Source organism: Lampetra fluviatilis, chromosome 11 (assembly GCF_964198595.1).
Source record: "Lampetra fluviatilis chromosome 11, kcLamFluv1.1, whole genome shotgun sequence".
Classification (NCBI taxonomy): Eukaryota; Metazoa; Chordata; class Hyperoartia; order Petromyzontiformes; family Petromyzontidae; genus Lampetra; species Lampetra fluviatilis.
In genome coordinates this window covers 3,168,248-3,187,874 of record NC_136285.1, presented here as the reverse complement: position 1 = coordinate 3,187,874, position 19,627 = coordinate 3,168,248, and the positions used below count along the sequence as shown (strand labels likewise).

The 19,627-nt window shown below is 49.9% G+C and overlaps 1 protein-coding gene across 1 annotated transcript; it reads right to left on the bottom strand.

Moving 5' to 3' along the window:
• Positions 1 to 328: 328 nt before the first annotated feature.
• LOC144934732 (Krueppel-like factor 15) lies at positions 329 to 19,189 on the bottom strand. The gene is made up of 3 exons (XM_078860809.1): positions 18,870 to 19,189; positions 9,150 to 10,681; positions 329 to 1,382 (listed from the first exon to the last, which is right to left on the bottom strand). The coding sequence occupies exons 2-3, from the start codon at positions 10,571 to 10,573 to the stop codon at positions 1,208 to 1,210; spliced, it is 1,599 nt and encodes a 532-aa protein (XP_078716935.1). The 5' UTR covers positions 10,574 to 10,681; positions 18,870 to 19,189; the 3' UTR covers positions 329 to 1,207.
• Between the last annotated feature and the right edge of the window lie 438 nt (positions 19,190 to 19,627).

Sequence of the window (19,627 nt, the reverse complement as noted above, 5' to 3'; positions counted from 1 at the left end):
AAGCCCGGTTGGCCTCACATAACTCCCGCTTGCAAAAACCTTCGTGCATGGCTTTCATCCCTCGAGTCCCAACCCTTACAACCCGTCTGATTTTCACACCGACCTTGCCATGTGTGCAGCCTGACCCTGCAGGAAATGCTTCATATATATTATTATTATAATATTACAAAAATAATCAATACAATTTATAATGTGATCATCATCATCTCATTATTCTTTTTTCATAATCGGTAGTGTTTTTTTGTTTGTAACATAATTACATTACACAGTTACGTAATGTTAAATTACGTAACTGTTAAATTACATAACATCATTATTATTCGTTATAAAAAAAAGTTTTGCCACTGCTGTAAGCGACTTGTTGACAACATTTTTGAAATGATCATAAGTGCGGCAAAGATGAACAGAGAAGCGAGTGGCTTCTGGTTCTGGCAGAAGATTGGACGGCTCGGTCCGACACAAGCCAAATCTCAAACTGATGGCACTGGGATAGATCAGCGCATAGGATCTATGTTTCACGATCAACGCCGGACAATATAAATGGGTAAATACCTGATGTCATAGTTCTACCCCGAGTGAAGATCTGGGGTGATAACTCAATGTTGATGTGGAGAGAGTGCTTGTTGACGTGTGCTGGTGAGTGTGTAACTTGATGCTGGTGCTTACTGAAGGGGTTTTGATGGACGTGGAAAAGGTGCTGGTGGGTGGATGTGCAGAGGGTGTTTGGTTGATATGCAGAGGTTGCTGATTGGTATTGAGAAGATGCGAGTGCCTTTGGGGGAAGGTCCTGGTGAATGTATTCCTGATGTTCCAATGGTGGACCTGATAGATCTAATCGGTGGCCGTATCGACCAACTTTATGGGCAAGTAAAACTTTTGGTTGGATAACGGGGAGTTTCTGGTGGACGGCGGATACGTGGCGGTGCGTGCTTAGTCAGTCTCGGTGGCGCCAACCGACATTAAGAAGGTAATGGTGGACGCGTCGGTATGTCGGCGAGCGTTGAGAAGGCGCCGGCCAGCACGTGAACGGTGGACCGTCAGTGGCCGACTTGTAGAAGGTGCTTGCGGATGCGCTCGGAAACGTTTGGCTTCATGGCAAGAGGAAGGAGGAAGTGGAGGAGCAAGGGAAGGCACTGGCGAACGAGGTGAAGGCGTCTTGGCGGCGATTCCCTTCTGCCTCCGCACTAACGGCGGTGGCGGCGTGCCGTCATGCGCTGTTGGAGCGCGCTGCCGCGCGTCCCGACCGCGCCATGCGGTGCACCTTGATGTGCTTGGAGAGGTGGTCGCTGCGGGCGAACTTCTTGTCGCACACGGGGCACGCGTACGGCTTGAGCCCTGAGTGGGAGCGCCGGTGCCGGGACAGCTCGTCCGAGCGCGAGAACCTGCAGCGCGACAAACGACACACCTCCGATCAGCACGGTCGACGACGTAGGGTGCGAAAGAAGTTCAACGTGCATATAAAGACAAAGATCCCCCGCATAGCCTCAACAGATTGTAGGAGTAAGTGCTGTAAGCGAGCACCTATGAAGGCCGGTACTGGTGTTGGCCGTGAGCGGGAATCGAACTCGGGTCGCCGGGTTCGTAGCGCAGCGCATTAACCGCTACGCCACCGCTCCCCTCAACATACATATGCACACCACACACACACACACGGGAGAACAATTCATGTAGCATAACAGCCAAAACGCAATTCCAGTCTTAATCAGGCTAGTGCAGGCCATCCTTCATGCGATACGTTCACAATGTCTCTCCGATGGGTTTTTGGGTTCCACCTCACGTCGCGGTACAATCCAAAAACACAGCGGAGGGCGGCAAGGCCCAAAGCCGCGGAAACCTGCACAGCAGTAGCACAGCAGTGGCATTCAGAAGGTATCCATAGTTAGTGGAAGGGGAGTCAAGTTCATCATCTCACCTGGTTAGATAGCATGAATACCACCACATTTGAGATAAACCAGCCAATTGATTTGTATGGATAAACTGGTGCTTAATGTGAGAATGTGGAATTTCCACCACTGGCTTACAGCCAACAGATCGAGATTTAGTGCCAACCCGCGCTCAATGGGCCAGTGGAGACGCTGACTTTGTTTATGAGTTGATGTCACTGGCACTGGAGTTTAAAATGAGGTTTATATTTGCCACCTGCAGAAAACCACCTCACAAGCACGATCAGTGGCACTGCCCTGTAACGGAATGTAACTATTAACACGGCGCAGTGCTACCGCAGGTCACGTGTCAGGCAGCGGGTCTCCTCCGTCGCCACCTTGGTATATGTTCGGGTCTCGCGCGTTTACATCGCCGGGGAAGGAATCCCAGAAGTTTCACTAAAGACGAAAAAAAATTCCCCCACAAAATGTTCACTCTTGCGTTGAGGCATTCACTCAGTTTTGTTTTGCTCCCGCGCATTGTCTGCACTGGAAAATAAGCGCTGCTCCGCCACACGGACGACAAACCCAACATTGTCTGGGGTTTAGATTACTCCACTGTCTCAAAAATGCGTGCACGCATGAGGCAAGCAGGGTGAATGTGTTAGCACAGAACTGTAAACACAGACAGGCTGGGCTGGAGTTCATTACTGATAGGACGATGAGTTATCTCCAACGTCGCTTTCAGTGAGCAGCCCCTAGCGTTACGGCTCACTCGGTTAAAATACACAGCTCATATTGTGTGTCTGGTTATATTTTGTATGAACTTGCTGTTCGAGTAAGAAGGCAGAGCCTCCCTGCCAATGAACATTCACATTTCCACTGCAGGGGTCGGCGTGCTCGTAACTGTGCACGTGACGTCGGAGTTGCTGCTCTGCATCGACATCGGACAAACGAATGAAGACGTATGGCGAATGGTTGCAAGTTGAGAATTCTTAACCACAGTGGCAGGTTATATGTCACGTTTACCTTCATTGGGTTGTCTGTTAATATCCTCCGCACCATTCAATGCACACTGAATTAATGTTTAAATGGATAATGTGTGCGGCTAATTGAGTGTGGTTTCAGCTTTGGAATTATTCACTTCAGTCTCCGGTGACAATTTGCACTTGGCTTGCAAATCCATTCCGCGGAAGCTAAAATAATCCTAAACATTTTCCAGTCGATTCCCACCGTTTTCTTTTACGTTGAGCTTTTAAAAGTGTAATCGGCCATAAACTAGTATGTCTCGAGAAACTTGGCTTAATAACCTGTGCTTCCGTCGATAGGATTGCTTGCCATATCCATGATGACGGTATATGTTCTCCTGAAGTTTATATCACAAATTACCATCCAATGCAGGTGCTCCATCAATCTTGTCAAGAGCTTAAGGAAATGCTAAGTAAGAAGAGCCTCACCCAACGTCACGAGATGTCCCTTGAAGATAACACCACACAGCTATGTATGGGGTTAGCTCCCTCATCTCGTAAACAGGAGGGTGTGAGTTCGATCCCGACCCTGACGCATGCACATTTGGAGTTTGCATGTTTCTGTCCCCGTGGTCGCGTGGATTTTTCTCTGGGTCCTCCGGTTTTTTCCCTCCATGGTTATAAAAGTGCTTTTCATGGTATTTGGCTGCTATACGTTTCCACACGACAAGCCACTACTTGGTTGAGCTGTCATTTGTGGCCGGGTTGCTTCTGGTCAAATGAAACACAGTGAATAGTTACTACAGCAGTAGCCCTCTCTCTTTCCTCACGACAATCGCCACACTGCAGTAAATCTGCATTTTATTTTTTTCAGAGTTGAGATAGGATAAATCAAACGAGAATCTAAATGTATTGGATCACTCTTCGTGTGGCCAGGCAGCGACCATCACACCCCAATGCACTTCGGAGCCTCATTTACCCAGAATACTCAACAGTGCTGGGTCGACGCCGTGACTATTTACAATCGAATAGCCTCCCGTACCACTCAGCTGCCTCGTGTCTTAATGAATTGACAGAACATGCCGTGACAGGCAGACACAGAATGTCATCCGTATGGAACAGGTGACACGTGGGTTTCTGTTTTTTTTATTGCACGTGACAGCGTGACCTTATAGCACGAGCTATTAATGTCCTTATCGGTGTTAAAAATATCCACGTCCCTGTGGGATGTGGCGGTGGATGTTGGTAGCAAACGGTGGTGCTGACTCCAATGTATTGGCCAGCATCATACAATTTGTTTGGTTTTTATTAGTTTTAATAAGTTCTGTGTGTATATAGATAATGTCCGAGTCAAAATACCAAGGAATGGTTAGAAAGTAGAGATACTCCTCTGCGAGGTTTGACATGGAGCAGAAGCAGGGAATAAAGCAGATTCCAATGCAGCACATATTCTCTGCATGGCCTATGATAGTTTAAACAAATTATTTAGAACAATGTTGGTGAAATAAGTGGCGGATTTTAAACGTAATTCAATAAGCCTTGGCAGGAAACCCATGACATGGTAATTCTGTATAAGTCAATTGCTCCTCAACAGTGCGTAATGGCCCTAAGACAAAGCAAACACGAAATGGTTACCTACTGACTGGTTTGTCTTACGTGGGAACACTCCGCATTAAGTATTCACACCGGGCTATATACACCACTGGAATCAGAGCTTTAGAGTGGCGAACCCCGTGGAATGTACCTACGTGTTGAGTGGGTTCACGCTCTGAATGGTTTTGCGCTAACCAAGGTCTAATTGACAAAGCAGGCTTTCCGCAGTTGGACCTTAACCTGGTTATAACTAAAGTGTATATACACAACAATCGTAATCATTACCATAATCTTATTTAAAGTAGTGATACTATAAATAGCCTAAATTGCTCTTAAATAATTCATGGGGTGCACTGTTAGCACCTCAGGTGAGCGAGGTTGGCTACGTACGGTGCATAAAAAGTTCAACGCACACGCATACATACGTTATCGAAGTGCTAAGGGGCCATCCATTTAGTAAGTAGCGCTGGAGGGGGGAGGGCGGTTAACCCAAATGCGTACACTTGCGTATGGGAGGTCTACTGACAATGAACGTACGCATAGGAAACGGGGGGGTGGATGAAGGCTCGATAATAATTTGTCTACATTGGCCTTCAAATGAGCCACAGTTGAGTTTATTCAGCTGTCAGACAACAAGTCCTGCCGGGAGAAGTGGGACTGTGGGAGAGGTGCCACTCGTGTGCCACCGTGCCCCTGACTGCAGCCATCACGCAGCTCAGCAGTGAGTCTGACATAGTGTGGCGACCTGCGCCACCATGGATCACCACACATCCTGCAATCTGCCCTCACTGCGGACGGCCACTGGCTCAAGGTTTTAGCTGCCACGGTGCTCTGTTCGTGCTGCTGCTGCTGCCCGGACTTCAGCACTAACACTCGTCTCTACATCGATCGACTGTCACAGTCGATGTTCAGTCGACACACTTTGTATAGCCGACACGAGACAAACTTTTAAAGGTACGCAAACTTAATTCTGTAATGCAGCCGGCGGAGGACTATTTGCTTAAACACGTTAATATGATTAATCCTTGATCGTTTCTGCGTGGATTAAATATGGGCCGTTCTATAGGATTCGGGGGGGGGGGGTGTAAAAGGTCCGCGTGTGTACAGGGAGGGGGGGTCAAGTTTTGACAGATTTTTGAGTACCGACTAAGCGCAAGGCCACAAATTTCGCCATGCTTTACTGCCCTAAGCAGGCGTTTGTTGGCGTGTGTGCTTATGTTTGGAAAACGTTGCTTCATGTTTATATAATAACACACATGGTGGGTGTGCTACCGGTCCACGTTCTGCTTCATCACATTGCCACGTTGGGCTGTGTCCAACCCACTGAGGCAAAACGGTGTTTTGGCTTTTCGAAATATTTGTTACCCGAGTTAAATAAAACGTATTATACACCATCGGTATGTCATGTGTGTTTCGTTTCCACCATATATTGTTATATCTATGCCACCTATTGTCAGTATCCAAAATAAAAAAAATAACAACAGGTTTTACCCTTTCTGGCAATAAAACAGGAGTTATGATGTTCAATCACCAAATAGCTCCCTTTTGCAAGGCATCAAGTTTGCATGAACCACACGAACTTGTGGCAAAACGTGCAAACATTTGCACGTTTCACCATACATTGTTGTTTTATTTATTTTATGCAACGTTTAGACCGTGAAAATCTCACGGCCCGCTCCACACTGAAGTGAGCCCATTAAAACACGAGTGCACAAAGAGCATTGAGGTGACAAATCGGCGGGCCTGAGTGGCTCAAGGTGGGGTCTGGGTGGTGGTGATGGTGGTGGTGGTGCTGGTGGTGATGCTGGTGGTGGTGATGCTGGTGGTGATGCTGGTGGTGGTGGTAATGCTGGTGGTGGTGCTGGTGGTGGTGCTGGTGGTGATGCTGGTGGTGCTGGTGGTGGTGCTGGTGGTGATGCTGGTGGTGGTGATGCTGGTGGTGGTGCTGGTGGTGGTGCTGGTGGTGATGCTGGTGGTGGTAGTGGTGGTAGTGGTGGTGATGCTGGTGGTGCTGGTGGTGGTGGTGCTGGTGGTGGTGGTGGTGATGCTGGTGGTGGTGGTGATGCTGGTGGTGCTGGTGGTGGTGGTGCTGGTGGTGCTGGTGGTGCTCGTGGTGCTGCTGGTGGTGGTGCTGGTGATGCTGGTGGTGCTGGTGGTGATGCCACTGTTCACCGAGCTCGCGGACTCAGGCTCGCTGCAGTTTAATCCGACTTCGTTGTCCCAGATTCAAAGGCAGGATCTAGGCGAGGGGTCGGCAACCCGCGGCTCTTTCAGGGCCGCTTCGTGACCGTTATTTATTAACGACCACCGTCTCGAATTCACTGCTTTGCATTGGCTACGGCCTTGGTGTGGGGCTTTAGAGCGAGAGGGGCTGTGCGGTGGGGCGACGGGGCTGCTGGGTCTAACCCGGTGGACGTTTTCCTGCTCGATAGATTACGACGTTGAACAGGGCCTGGAGGAGGATAGGGTGAAATGTAATCGAAAAACACCTGGTGCATGCGGTATAAAAATAGACGAGGCTCTCAAAAGTGAAGCAAGTGCATCGGCACCACATAGAGCAGTGTTCTTTACTCATTTTCAAAGGGTGGGGGTGGGGCGCCACTTTCGCCGATAAGACATCATCAGCGTGAGAGCTGCCACACATTTTAAACCATTGGGGGTTTGACAGTTGCACGATGATGATGGGTGGGTGGTGTTGCCACACGTTGTGTATTGTCGGGGGCCGCACTAAAGGCCACCAGGGGCTGCCAGGGGCTGCCAGTGGCCCACGGGCCTTGCAATGAAGAACACTGACAGAGCAAGCTTGAAAGTCGCACATGGAATGGATGGTGCACCCATTAGATGCACTGACAAGGCCAGGTTCCAGCCAGACGTTTCCACAAGCAGGTGGTAAAACAGAGTTTATTTAAGAAGCTTTATTGCCCAAGTTGAGCCATTAATGATTTATGAAGCAAACTGCTGAAACATTTCCGGGACAATATATATTTCCAATATTCACATTCAACGTCAAGCATTCAACGTTGAATGAATGTCCTCATTGCCAGCTTCCCGTCTGCCGTAAGAATTTTCCACTGCACCTAAACCAAACACAACAAGCCATGCCACTACCGGACCTTACCTAAACGATAACCTTTTATATTTTGGGGTGACAGCCCATTCAGATAGCGATCTTTTAATATATATCACGCTCTTCCTTGTAAGTGGTTCTTGCACATTTCCTTGAGCATCCGCCCAGGTCAATTAATTCTTAATATAACATACTGCTTCACTGCGTGGCCATCAACACTGGTAACGCAGCTTAATACTGCAATGGGAAAAAATTTATGTTTGGGAGATTTGATAGTACTGTTTTTTTATATATGTCAGTAAACCTGCCCATTTCACCCACACTGAGCAGCTTTTACATTTGATAAGATGTCATAGCGGGAAGGCCTCTCAATAACTTGTGAACCAGTTTGTTGCCTTGCGCGGCACTTTCGGATGCGCCTCTGCGGCCGTCTGGAACGCTCTTCCTCTTCCGATATTTAGGTAGCCCCTGGGAACTGTGCACTTTTTAATCATCTCGACTGACAAACTAATTTTTTTAGAACTTCTTTGTGTGTGTTTAGTTTATTGTCCCCTCTCCCCACGCACCGCCGATTAGCACGGTTGGGTATGCACACGATGCGAAAGAAGTTCAACGTACACACGTACGTACGTTGAAGGTGAGTGGCCCGATCCTGAGAGCTGCGTGTGGCTGGGATCAGGGGCCTGAGGGCCGCTCCCAATGATGAAGGGCAACGTTATGCCAATATAAAATAATAATTTACAAAGCCCCTCTCTACAAGGTGCTCAAAGCTCTGTAAATCACGGAAATAAACGCATATTAATGTTTAAATACAACCGAGTGTCACGTGGTGCTGGCCCATTGGAATATGTTGGCATCAGAATCAGAATATATATATTTATCCAGGAGAAGGAATCTGATTAAGCCATGAAGCTCTCTTTCGCAGATATCCAGTAGGGGCGGGCGGGGTGGGCGGTGCGTCAGCCAGTGACATCAACATCACAAATATAATCAAGGGTACAAGACATAGAAACGTTAAGCGGGTCGCCAAGAAGTAAATGAAACAAATAGATGCAAGGCAAGGAAGTACAAATTGCACTCGTATTTGAAGGGTCAAGGTGAGCTTGCCCACCCCCTGATGTGTCACAACGCGAGAGGCCAGCCACTGGGGCAGTGCCATATCTCTCTCGCGAGGGGAAACCTGATTCAGCCAATTATTTGCCAATGCAGGAGGAAACGGGAATGTCTGGGGAAACCCCACACATACGCGGGGATACGACTCCGTGTGGCACGCTGTGAGTCGTGTGCCTCGTGCTCTCTCTGGACAATGCGTCCTCGTGGGAAGTCAATCCCTGGGTGGCAAGCGGCGCTGCGATGGATCCCGTGTCGGGACCAAAGGCAAACAATCTGCCGATGGGCTTCCAGTTGCAACGCCTGGAGGGGTTTGCAAAGGGCTTTGTTGTAATCTTCAAAAGTTGGTTAACTCCATGCAGCATTCTCACATAATCACGAATGCCCTTCCAATGTCACGTCATATTTAACAACCTTTCTGATGGTCATTCGAGTTCCAATGAAAGCACGACTCGTCAATAAATACATATTCTGATTCTGATGACACTTGGACACAGACATGCATCTTATCATCCATACAGATACTTCTACTCTATTGATTTAAATTACCTCCAAGTGCATCCTGACCACGTGCACGCAAAGGGCTTCTCCCCCGTGTGCCTCCTCATGTGCGCCTTCAGGTGACTGCTCTTCGTGTACGTCTTGTTGCAGCCCGGGTGCTGGCACCTGTGCAGCTTAAGGGGCTCCATGGAGGAGGCCAAAGAGGTGGCGGAGGAGGAGGAGGACGAGGAGGAGGCCGCGATCCTGCACGAGCCCGGCGTGCCCACCTCCCCGGAGATTTGGAAGGATGCCCCTCCAGCGGAGGAGCCCCACGACTTGGAGGACATGGGCACGGGCGCGATCTTCACGTACTGCCGGGAGTTCCCTGAGCCGGTTGCGTTGGGGAAGTTCTGCGGCACCAGCGCGAATGTTTGCCCCTGGATGGTCACAAAGAGCTGGGCCACTTTAACGTCCATAGTGCTGCTGCTGGAGCTGCCGCTGCTGCTGCTGCCACCGTTGCTCTGCTGATGGTCATCTTGCTCCACAGCGCAGTCAGAGTTCCCCTTCACCTGCATGTGCTGTAGCTGCAACACGACCGGCATGCCACCCTCTGCCATTGTAGACTGCGGTCCCCCCGGCTGCGGCTGAGCCTGCGATCCTCCGTTCATGCACGCCACACCCTTGTGTTCCCCTGCCGCTGCGTTCAGCTGCTGACCGTCGTAGGAGGAGCAAGAGGGTTCGCCCAGCAGCCTGCACGGCCTCTCGTACTTCATGTCCTGCTCCTCCAGTCTGCTCGAGCCAGGTAGCAGGCACGGAGCCGCCTGCATGGACATCATGTGCTCCTCCAGGAACTCCTCGATCTCATCCAGGGTCGGCCTGAACGTGCAGCAGCCCACGCCACCGTCGCCGAAGCTGAGGTCTGGCAGCTCCGGTTTCGGCGAGCAGCCGGGCCACGCCGAGTGGTGGTAGTGGAAGGTCGAAAGGCAGTCCTCCGAAGAGCCTCCATCGAAAAGAGCCCCGTCGTACAGCCGAGGGTCCGACTGTGCCAGGAGGTATTCGACGATGGCGTCGTTGTCGCGGCCCATGGGTCGACTCGAGTGCAACGACGGCGACGACAGCGACGATGAGGACGATGACGGCGACGAGGATGAGTGGCCCGGGGAGGATTGCCGAGCGTCGGGACTGGAGCAGCAGGAAGCACAGGCGGAGGAGCCCTCGCTGCCACCGGTCGCGCACAGGTAGCGCGGGCTGGAGCATTCCGAGCGCCAGTCTCCCTCTTCGTCCTCCTCGTCCTCCTCCTCCTCACCCTCGGACAGCAGCGGGCGACTGCCCCGGAGGCACGAGGTAGGCGTGCGCTCCCTCTCCTCCTCTTCCTCCTCCTCCTCCATCTCCTCCATCTCCTCCATCTCTGCCACGCTTGCCGCCAGTGTTGAGGAGTGGGGCCCGAAGAGTGAAGGTGGCGGCAGGTACTCCCGCGGAGGCAACACTGCCATGCTTGCTCTGGTGGTGCTGCCACAACGTGCGGAGCTGGCGTGTATCCCCTCCTGTCGCCTTTCCTCGGCAGTGGCTCGGGGAACAAGCTGCGCCGTACGGATATACACCTGCGTGGCACAGACACAGGGGACGATGATGCAAATCCTCGGTGTTTACGTCAGCGTGGCGCACGAGGAGTGAGGATGGGCGGAAGCACCCGGTGCTGATGGTGCTGATGTTGGTCACACCGCATCAGGTGTTCATATTGTGCGCAGACCACATATGAGGGGTCCAGGTCAGGTTCAGAAAACAACTTTCGCTGGTGTAGCCATCAGAACTGGAGAGCAGTATCATATTCGCTTACCACACTGATCCCCATAGGACAGTTGACCGCTTGCCGTCACACTTGCACAAGCACGAAGCGCATGTTAACACAATGCTGTGAAAGCGTTGGTCCACGTATTAACACATTGCTATGTGTTTATACGTTCTCCTACAACATTCCCTTCAATCATTTAAAATTCACAAATAACTGGAATCATTTAACTTTCAGCTCATTATTGTTTGTAAACCCCAAATCATGTTGCTCTAGGGCCATTACTTGCCGTTGTTTGGGCTTCTTTGCATCGTGGGTCCATCCCCACAAAGTTGTGGGAGTTATTTTTTCCGTAATGCAAGCAGGCACGATTGACACACGATAACACGCTGGGTGGTTCAGATGCCAGCCAGGCATTGACAAAAAAACAATAATTCCTCTGAGGTCAATACAATGAGCACCCAAATTGTGGGATTTCCAATTGCGCCGCGATATAAATGTTGAACTTCCACCACTGGCATGAGGCCTGCCGAGAGAAATGAGCACCGCGTAGCATTGGGACACGTCGACTTGGAAGTCCCTCACTGAATTAGGTGTGTCAGGGCAGGCCTCTGATACAAGGCCTCGAATAGGCAATCTGGGATCTCGTCAAGGCGCGATAGCTAGTTCTCCTGCACGCAAAAACTACTCCAGAACAGGAAGGAAAAGTCCTGCTTACGCGTGGATTCTGCAAATGCGTCCCAACATATGCGTTCGTCCTCAGAAGTATATAATTGTTGATAATTATGGGAGCGCGCGCGCCAGGCGTGCGAGGAAACAGGGGCGTCCGTGGGCTGTCTATAGGCCACGGGGCTCAGATAGCGGCTCTGCTGGGGAGGGCACAAGCAATTATTTCATCAATATCTGGTAACCCAGCCAACATGGAACGTTGGCCAACGATGGGCTAACATTGGCTAACGGTTCCGACTACATGCAATGTTGGCCCAACGCTGCATGCTTACTGGGAGATCCCTAATATCAACACGACTTTTCTAAACAAATTACGATAATTTTTATTTTACCAGGTAAAGTCCACTAGGCGATATAACTCCTTTTCAGGAGTGACCTGGCCGCAAATCGTATCCCAACGAAGTGGCTTATTACGTGGAAATGCATAGCAGCCAAATACTCTTAATGCATGTTTCTCAATGTGGAGGGAAAAACTGGAGGACTCGGAGAAAAATTCACGCAACCACAAGGAGAACACGAAAACTACAAATATGCAGCAGGCATCAGGGTCGGAATCGAACCCACGACCTCCTGCATACTGGACGAGGGAGTTATTATCTCGCCATCGTGAGTTCTATATAAGAAGAGTTCAATGTATGTACCATAACAGGAAATTTTTTCCACTTCCAATTCTTTTCTAGGGTAGACGTCACAGCGCCGGGCTGGGGATAAAGGTTAGTTACCCGTGGAAAGGTGCCTTCTGGTAACAACTGGTATGCGACCCATCATCAGCCTTCTCATAAATATGTATATAACATTGTTCTCTCCGCTCAAATGATCATTGCAGCAGTGCGCTTCTGTCCGTTTAGCGATGTGGTGGCAAATCCACATTATTATGTTGGGTGCCGGCATCATCATCATCAGTCACGGTCAATCCACTGCTGGATGAAGGCCTCCCCCCCCCAAGTTGTTGAAATCTCTCACGAATCCTGTGATGATATAATACACCTACACCACAAGTAGTCTGTTGTCCTTCCCCTGCACCTCTAATTAGCACCGTTGGCTGTGTACGGTGCGAAAGAAGTTCAACATACACACGTACAGGTATCTAGTTTCATTATTCCAGCTCTGCTGTGGATACCCCCCCACCGCCCACCCTCCATAGGAGCAACACCACTGCTGACTTCCTGAAAAGTGTTGTCTAATTTATTGATCCACAGGGGGATGATGGATTGCATTTGAACTCACATATACCAACAGCACCACCACCTCGCTGGACCTGCTTGTTAAGCTTTACACGACAGCACCTGCTGCACATTACAGGTTACACACACGTCTACCCGGAAGAATGTGTAAGCCAAACAAGCCTCAGCGTTTTCATAACTTTGGCCTTTCACCAGTTCTTATGTAACCTTGCATGTAGCTGTGTTTCCAATTTCTGCAGAAGACTTACCCCCCCCTCCTTCCGCGCGCAGACACACAAAGCTACCATTGTGAACGTCACAATGCACCTCCTGCGGTATCCGATGCATGGACATCTGGAAGAACGCTTTGCTGAGTGTACAGAAACAAAAGACTAATAACAGTCGGGCGAAGGTTGGCCCGAGAGCTTTCTCCGACGTTGACGCAACAATTGTTGATATATTCAGCTCCTTAGTTCGGGTTCTATGAGTCTGAATCATAAATATAACTGGGTTAGGCAGCTTAAAGTGTGCGAATTGCATGGATGTTAAACATTGCTCGTGAATGTATTTATAGCTCTTTCTTCTTAAAAAAAACATCTTAAAATGTACCGTAAGTGGAATGCAGATTCTATACTAACCAAAAGTGTACTGCAATTAGATAAATGCAGAAATAATAAAGTGCCCTTCACGCCGAGGCTTCTCACTCTGAACGCTTTACACGTGCACTTGCACCGCATCTCATCTCAACTCATGTTTCTCAATCGTGAAAAAAACAATGTTAATAAATACATCGGTTTGATGAAACAAAGTAGTTGTACTTACGTGCCCATGCTAAATTTGTGTTTCGATTATTTACCTTCGAAAAACATCTGGCCACGTCTCGCACGCCCAGAAAGAGCATCTCGTAACCCCAGGGGGTGAGCTAAAGTAAACTACGATTTCATGTTACCACCAGAGAAGACTCACTGAGCTCTCTACAGTAGCTCTTTTGCAGAAGCGACCTGTGTATATTTGGAGTTTGCATGTTCTCCCCGTGTTCGCGTTGATTTTTCTCCGGGTCCTCCAGTGTTTTCCTCTGCATTTAGAATCAACATCATGATGCCGGAGAATATTTTCCACAGATAATAGGAGTCACGTGGTCAATTCACTCTATTATCCCTAGGGGGTTACCTGCAGGTAATGGATGGTATGGCATGACTCCTATTATTTGGCTGCTCTACATTTCCACGCGATAAGTCACTCCGTTTGATCCTGAACTTGTGTCCGTGTCGCTTCTGAAAAAGAGCTGTATAGCTCAGTGGGCCTTGCCTGGTGGTTAAATTAAAACAAAAAACGTTTAGTAAGTTAGATCCCCTCCTCTGCAACACACTGCGACTCGCAAACAAAGCGATCCGGTTGTGCTGGTTCCAGCCCTCGGAGTCCGTGCGCGACTCTGTTCCGTGTTTAAAGCGCTTGTGTCAATACGGCCCAAGTGCCCCCTCGAGTGCTTTCTAAATACCGACCTCGTGCGCGCGCGGCCTCCCTCGCAGATCCGTGAACTGAAAAAAAAGCCATTTGGCCCCCTTCCCTTAAGCGTGTTGCGCTGTTTTGTGCCCTTTGATGCGAACAATCGGCAAGGGCTCACGCACACACGCACACATACACACACGCGCACGCACACACGCACGCATTCCAGCAAAACTTGCATTTGAGTTGAGAGGCCAGTTCTGGGTACTCAGTGTCGCCTGTTCCATTGCAGTACTGTACTGTATTGGTAAATTTGTGGCCGACAGCAAATCAATTGGGGAGAGAGGCCTTCGTCCAGCAGTGGATCCGACAATGGTCTGTAATTGATTCATATTGAGAGTTTGAGTGAGTGTGTGCAGATAGTTTCTGCGATTTGCAAAATATGTACGGTGTTGTGGTTTCATTTCTGTTGCTGGAAATTCACTTCTGCAGGGAAATTCCAAAGTGTAGCATTCGCTCAAAATGTGGATGTTACTGACTCATGTGAGTCATTCACAAGATTGCACCACAGTGTGTCCGTGTAATAGCCAATTATAAGTATGTATAATTGAACAAACTCACAACGTCATACGTTCCCTACACTCAAATTAATATGGGGCAGCGTTGATCTCCATTGGCAGTTTTGAGAGTGGTGTAAATTCCACATTCTCATTGTGATGTCCAGTCTCTTCCAATGAAGGAACCCCAATTGACTTTATGGTTCTCAGGGTTTTAATGAATCCCCACTTGTTTATGTATATGGCTCAGTTTTGTGTGATTCAACGAATTAGTTTAACACGTAGTAGGGCTTTCGTTACCAATATTATCCATAATATCGGGGTTTTTTGGGTTAGAGCGCGTAAATATAAATGTGTGGTTAAACCCGCCGCCACCCAACAAAGCCAATTAATACGGTTTAGGCAAAACGTGCCAATTAGTTACAAGTTCAGCACACCGCTTGTGTGTTGGAGAGTAAACCCACAACATCTGCAAATCGAACTAGCATCATCAGGCAACAGCTAATGAATAAATAGAAATTGTAACGGACTAAAGTCGTGCATAAGAGCACCGGTAAGCTACACCTCTGCATTTATACTTCATCCACCTTGACATTGGTGGTGGGAACTAGGGAGGTCACCCAGGTGTAGTCAAATATAAAACTGCAACTGGATGTTTGCAATGTCATCGAGACCATCTTTAACAGTCACGCGTGTCACGGTATGTACACGTGTGTTTATCTATTTTTAAAAGATGCCATAATAGCCAAGGCATGCCAATATAACGCGAGCATCAAGCAGCTACTAATAATAACGCACGATTGTGCATTAGAGAAAAGGTAATGGCAAGCGCAAATATAATATCAGTTCACTGGCCATACAAAGATATATTTCACAACAACAAAACATCTGCAGGTTAATAATGCAATTAGCTTGCATTGCACCATATTCTTAAGAACATCCTAAGTTCAAACGCAGTTGCTTGTCCATACGGAGAGACTGGTTTCTGCCGTAGCAACGAGAAAGTTCCACCACGAGTTTTTGTTTTCCCATGAGAGACGGTGAGCATCGATGCACTGCTGCACATCGTTAAAGTCACAGGCAACACAAGGGACGTAGTTTGACAACACGTCTTCCTATCAATGGTTGCCATGAGCCAGCTAAGACAAACTGAGTTAGGATTCTTACGGCCACATCTACTGAGAAACCTAACAGCAGTTGGGAACAATGCTCCAAACTGATTTTTGTATTCGTTTTAATTGGAAGTGCACGAAAGCACGTATTATTTCCATTAGACCGAATTTTTTAAGTCATTTCAAACAACCACTTTTAAGCTGAGAGAGCCAATGAACTTATTCAAATTTCAATGGCAGAGAATGCTTGGCCCTGCAGCGAAATATTATTATTTAAAATCCCAAATTACGATATGGCCAATGGTGGCCCTTGAACCAACGATAGCTGCAGATATGTATTACATTCCCACGGGCAGGGTTCAGTTTTGCCCCAACTATTGACTTCCCGCAAAGCGGTAGTCGCGTCTGTGGCACGGCTCACAATTTCCCCCTCTACTTAAAGATGTCACGCCGCATTTGACGTTGACTTTGCGCAGCGCAGAATGCATTTGCTTTATTGCGTGAGCCACTAGTTATATGGAGCAGTGGCTGGACTTGAACCGCAAACGTCACGCACGCTGTACTATCAGCAGGCGTTCCCGCTCCGTGTAAGCAACTCTCACCCAGTCTGGCGGGAAGTCCAAACGAACATCTTGGGATACTGCGCCATCTCCATGCGTATCCCGATTGCTATTGGTGAGAGCCACGAGTGGTACGACTCATTTAATAGACTCCGGAGGGTTTATGGGCAAAGTTCGAGGCCTGACCAGCATTCAGACTCACGACCTTCTTGACAGGGACAATAAACACTCTACTGCAGCAGCAAAACCCCGTTGAATTAACAGTCCAACAATTTGCACTAAATTGGATGCACACACGCACACGCGATTCCATACAGAAATACATTTTCTTATTTTTAAACGCAAGTTTAAAAACGGGATGGCGGGTCATAATGAATCTGTTGACCTAAGGGTTTCCAGATAGGTCCATTTGCAAAGGCATTTCTTTCCCACGCGACAACCTTGAAGCTCATTACTGTAACGCGAACTGTCTCTGACAAGCTGCAGCACGTCCACGAGAATCCAGCGAACACTCCGCTAGTATAACCACGATGGGAGTCATTCATTACAACCCCCCGACAGCACGTTTCTGGCACCCTGAAAGCCGAACCGAGGCTTCGAGTGACAAGAGGTATGTATAGGGCCATCCACTGAGTAGGTACGCAAAAATCTGTTAAAACTTGACCCCTCCACCCCTCCCTGTACGCACGCAGACTTTTTACACCCCCCTACCACACCTGCGTACGTTCGCCTGACGCACCCCCCCACCTCAATCCTATAGAACGGCCGATATTTAATCCACGCAGAAACGATCAAGGATTAATAATATTAACGTGTTTAAGCAAACAGAAAGTCCACCGCCGGACTATCTAACTCATTTGAAGGCCAATGTAGACAAATTATTATCGAGGCTTTACCCCCCCACACCCCCGTTTCCTATGCGTACATTGTCAGTAGACCCCCCATACGCAAGCGAACGCATTTGGGTTAACCCCCCCCCTTCATGCGTACGTACTAAATGAATGCCCCCGTGGCTAACTCGCGTGTGTGTGTGTGTGCGTGTGTGTGTGCGCGTGTGTGTGTGTGCGCGTGTGTGTGCGTGAGCGTGTGTGAGCGTGCGTGTGCGTGTGTGAGCGTGTGTGTGAGCGTGCGTGTGTGTGCGTGTGTGCGTGTGTGTGAGCGTGTGTGTGTGAGCGTGTGTGTGAGCGTGTCAGCGTGTGTGTGTGTGCGAGCGTGTGTGTGTGTGAGCGTGTGTGTGTGTGAGCGTGTGTGTGTGTGAGCGTGTGTGTGCGTGTCAGCGTGTGTGTGTGCGTGCGTGTTCGTTATCCAGCGCGCAATCTGACCGAAACACCAACAACTTGTAGCGGGGCGAAGCGGCCGAAGCGGCCGAAGCAGAAGCGAAACTTTAAATGTTGCGCGTACCACAGGGGGGTCTGCTGGGGGTGGGGGGGGGGCGTACAGGGAGCGAGCCAGGCCAGGCGAGAGGAGAGAGGCGCACGGAGGTGGCAGCTTCCACTCGGATCACTCAAATCAGTCGCTGGGACAAGCACTGAGCTGCAACCTCCCCCCCACGACGTGATACGCTCTCTGCAGTGAGGCACGCGTGCATGCAGCAGTCACGCAGCAGCAGCAGTAGCTACTGCAGCAGCTACTGCAGCAGCTGCAGCTCCTGCAGCAGGAGCAGATTCTATCTTATCTCGCCCGCACGCGAACTGCACCCCCCCCCCTTCCCTTGCAGTAAAGTGTCCATCGCATCCACTTGGAGCGCGAGGGCTCCTGAGTGCACTTCCGATTAGCACGTTGGCTACGTACGGTGCGAAAGAAGTTCAACAGACATACAATACCAGCGCCCGCCACTCGCCACTAAGTGACGGTGAAGTCACCACGGCGCCTGTGCCAGGCCAGGTGCACGTTGAAGCCACGTGAAATGTCGAAGGCTCGCTGCTGGCAGGAGGTCACGGGACAGACCCCGCAGGTGCAGTGTGTTAGCTGACTGACAGAAGCACCATCAGCTGTGCCACCGGCTGTGCTAACTTGCCGTATTTTATCCGCCCGGCTCTCCGCTCGTTGTTGTGAGCGTCGCTCCTCTGCCCTCAGTTGCTGTTGGGAGGGCGACTGCCTCCAACTGCCCAGTAGCAGCAGCGTCCTTCACGAGCCTCCTCCATACGAAATACGCGCACGTTCACCCGCCTCTCATGCTGCGTCGTAGCTCCACGTGCGATGGCCGGGGAGTTTCTTTCAACTATCTCAGGGAATGCAAGTCGTTGGCGACACCAACGACTTGCAGCTGTAGCGTTCACCGCTCACACAGAGAGGCTCGGGGCAAGTGGGGGTAACACTGCAACAGCGAAGTGGCCGCGCGGATCCAAATGCAACGACGAAAATGCCAATTCAATGAAGGGAAGAGAAACGCGCAAGCCAAGGGGACACAATGTCCCTCCCTCCCTCTCTCACCTGTTAGCGAGCTGGCGCTTGGTGTATCGAGTTGGCTTGCTGGGTCGGCGAAAAGGGCTCTGAAAATCACCTCCCTGAAGATGCTCCGCAACAGTTGCTGCTGCACCAGCAGCAGGCAGCAGCAGCAGTCGAGTCGTGTACGAAGGGCGCTGATGTTGAAGCGAGTGGGCCCACACCGTGGCGTGCCGCGTGTACGCACCCGACCAGGTCGCCTCTGGCTCTTGCTAAGTGACTCCAAGCCAAAGCCAACGCGCTAAGACCACCGACCCTCCCACTTCTCTCTCTCTGCAACGTGTAAGTCGTAGTCAGTAGTCATCAAATGCAATGGCTCTCACGTGATGGTAGGGGGCGTGGGGGAGGGGGGTTGGTGACCATCCTACAGAGGGCACGGGGCGGACCTGCACGCAGGGGGCTCGTCGCATGCGCGGCCGCCCATTGGCCACGAGACGCGCAGCATCAGTGGGCAGTGGGGGGCTCTGGGCTCTTCCACTCTGCTGCGATGTTACGTGGTGGGTGGTGGTGGTGTTGATGCTGAGCCCTATGGACCTTTAAAATGTCACCACCCCTCCTCTCACTCCTCCTCTGTTATTGTTAACTCAAGAGCCCTCCCCGGCATGGCACATACGTCATGGCATAGATGTGTATGTGTGTAGGTATTGATGTCCGAAGTGAGAAAGAGTACAAAGTGTAACGTAACAAGTAGCTCTGACAGAGATATACGTCAATAAATCCGCCGGTGGATTCATTATTAAAATTTG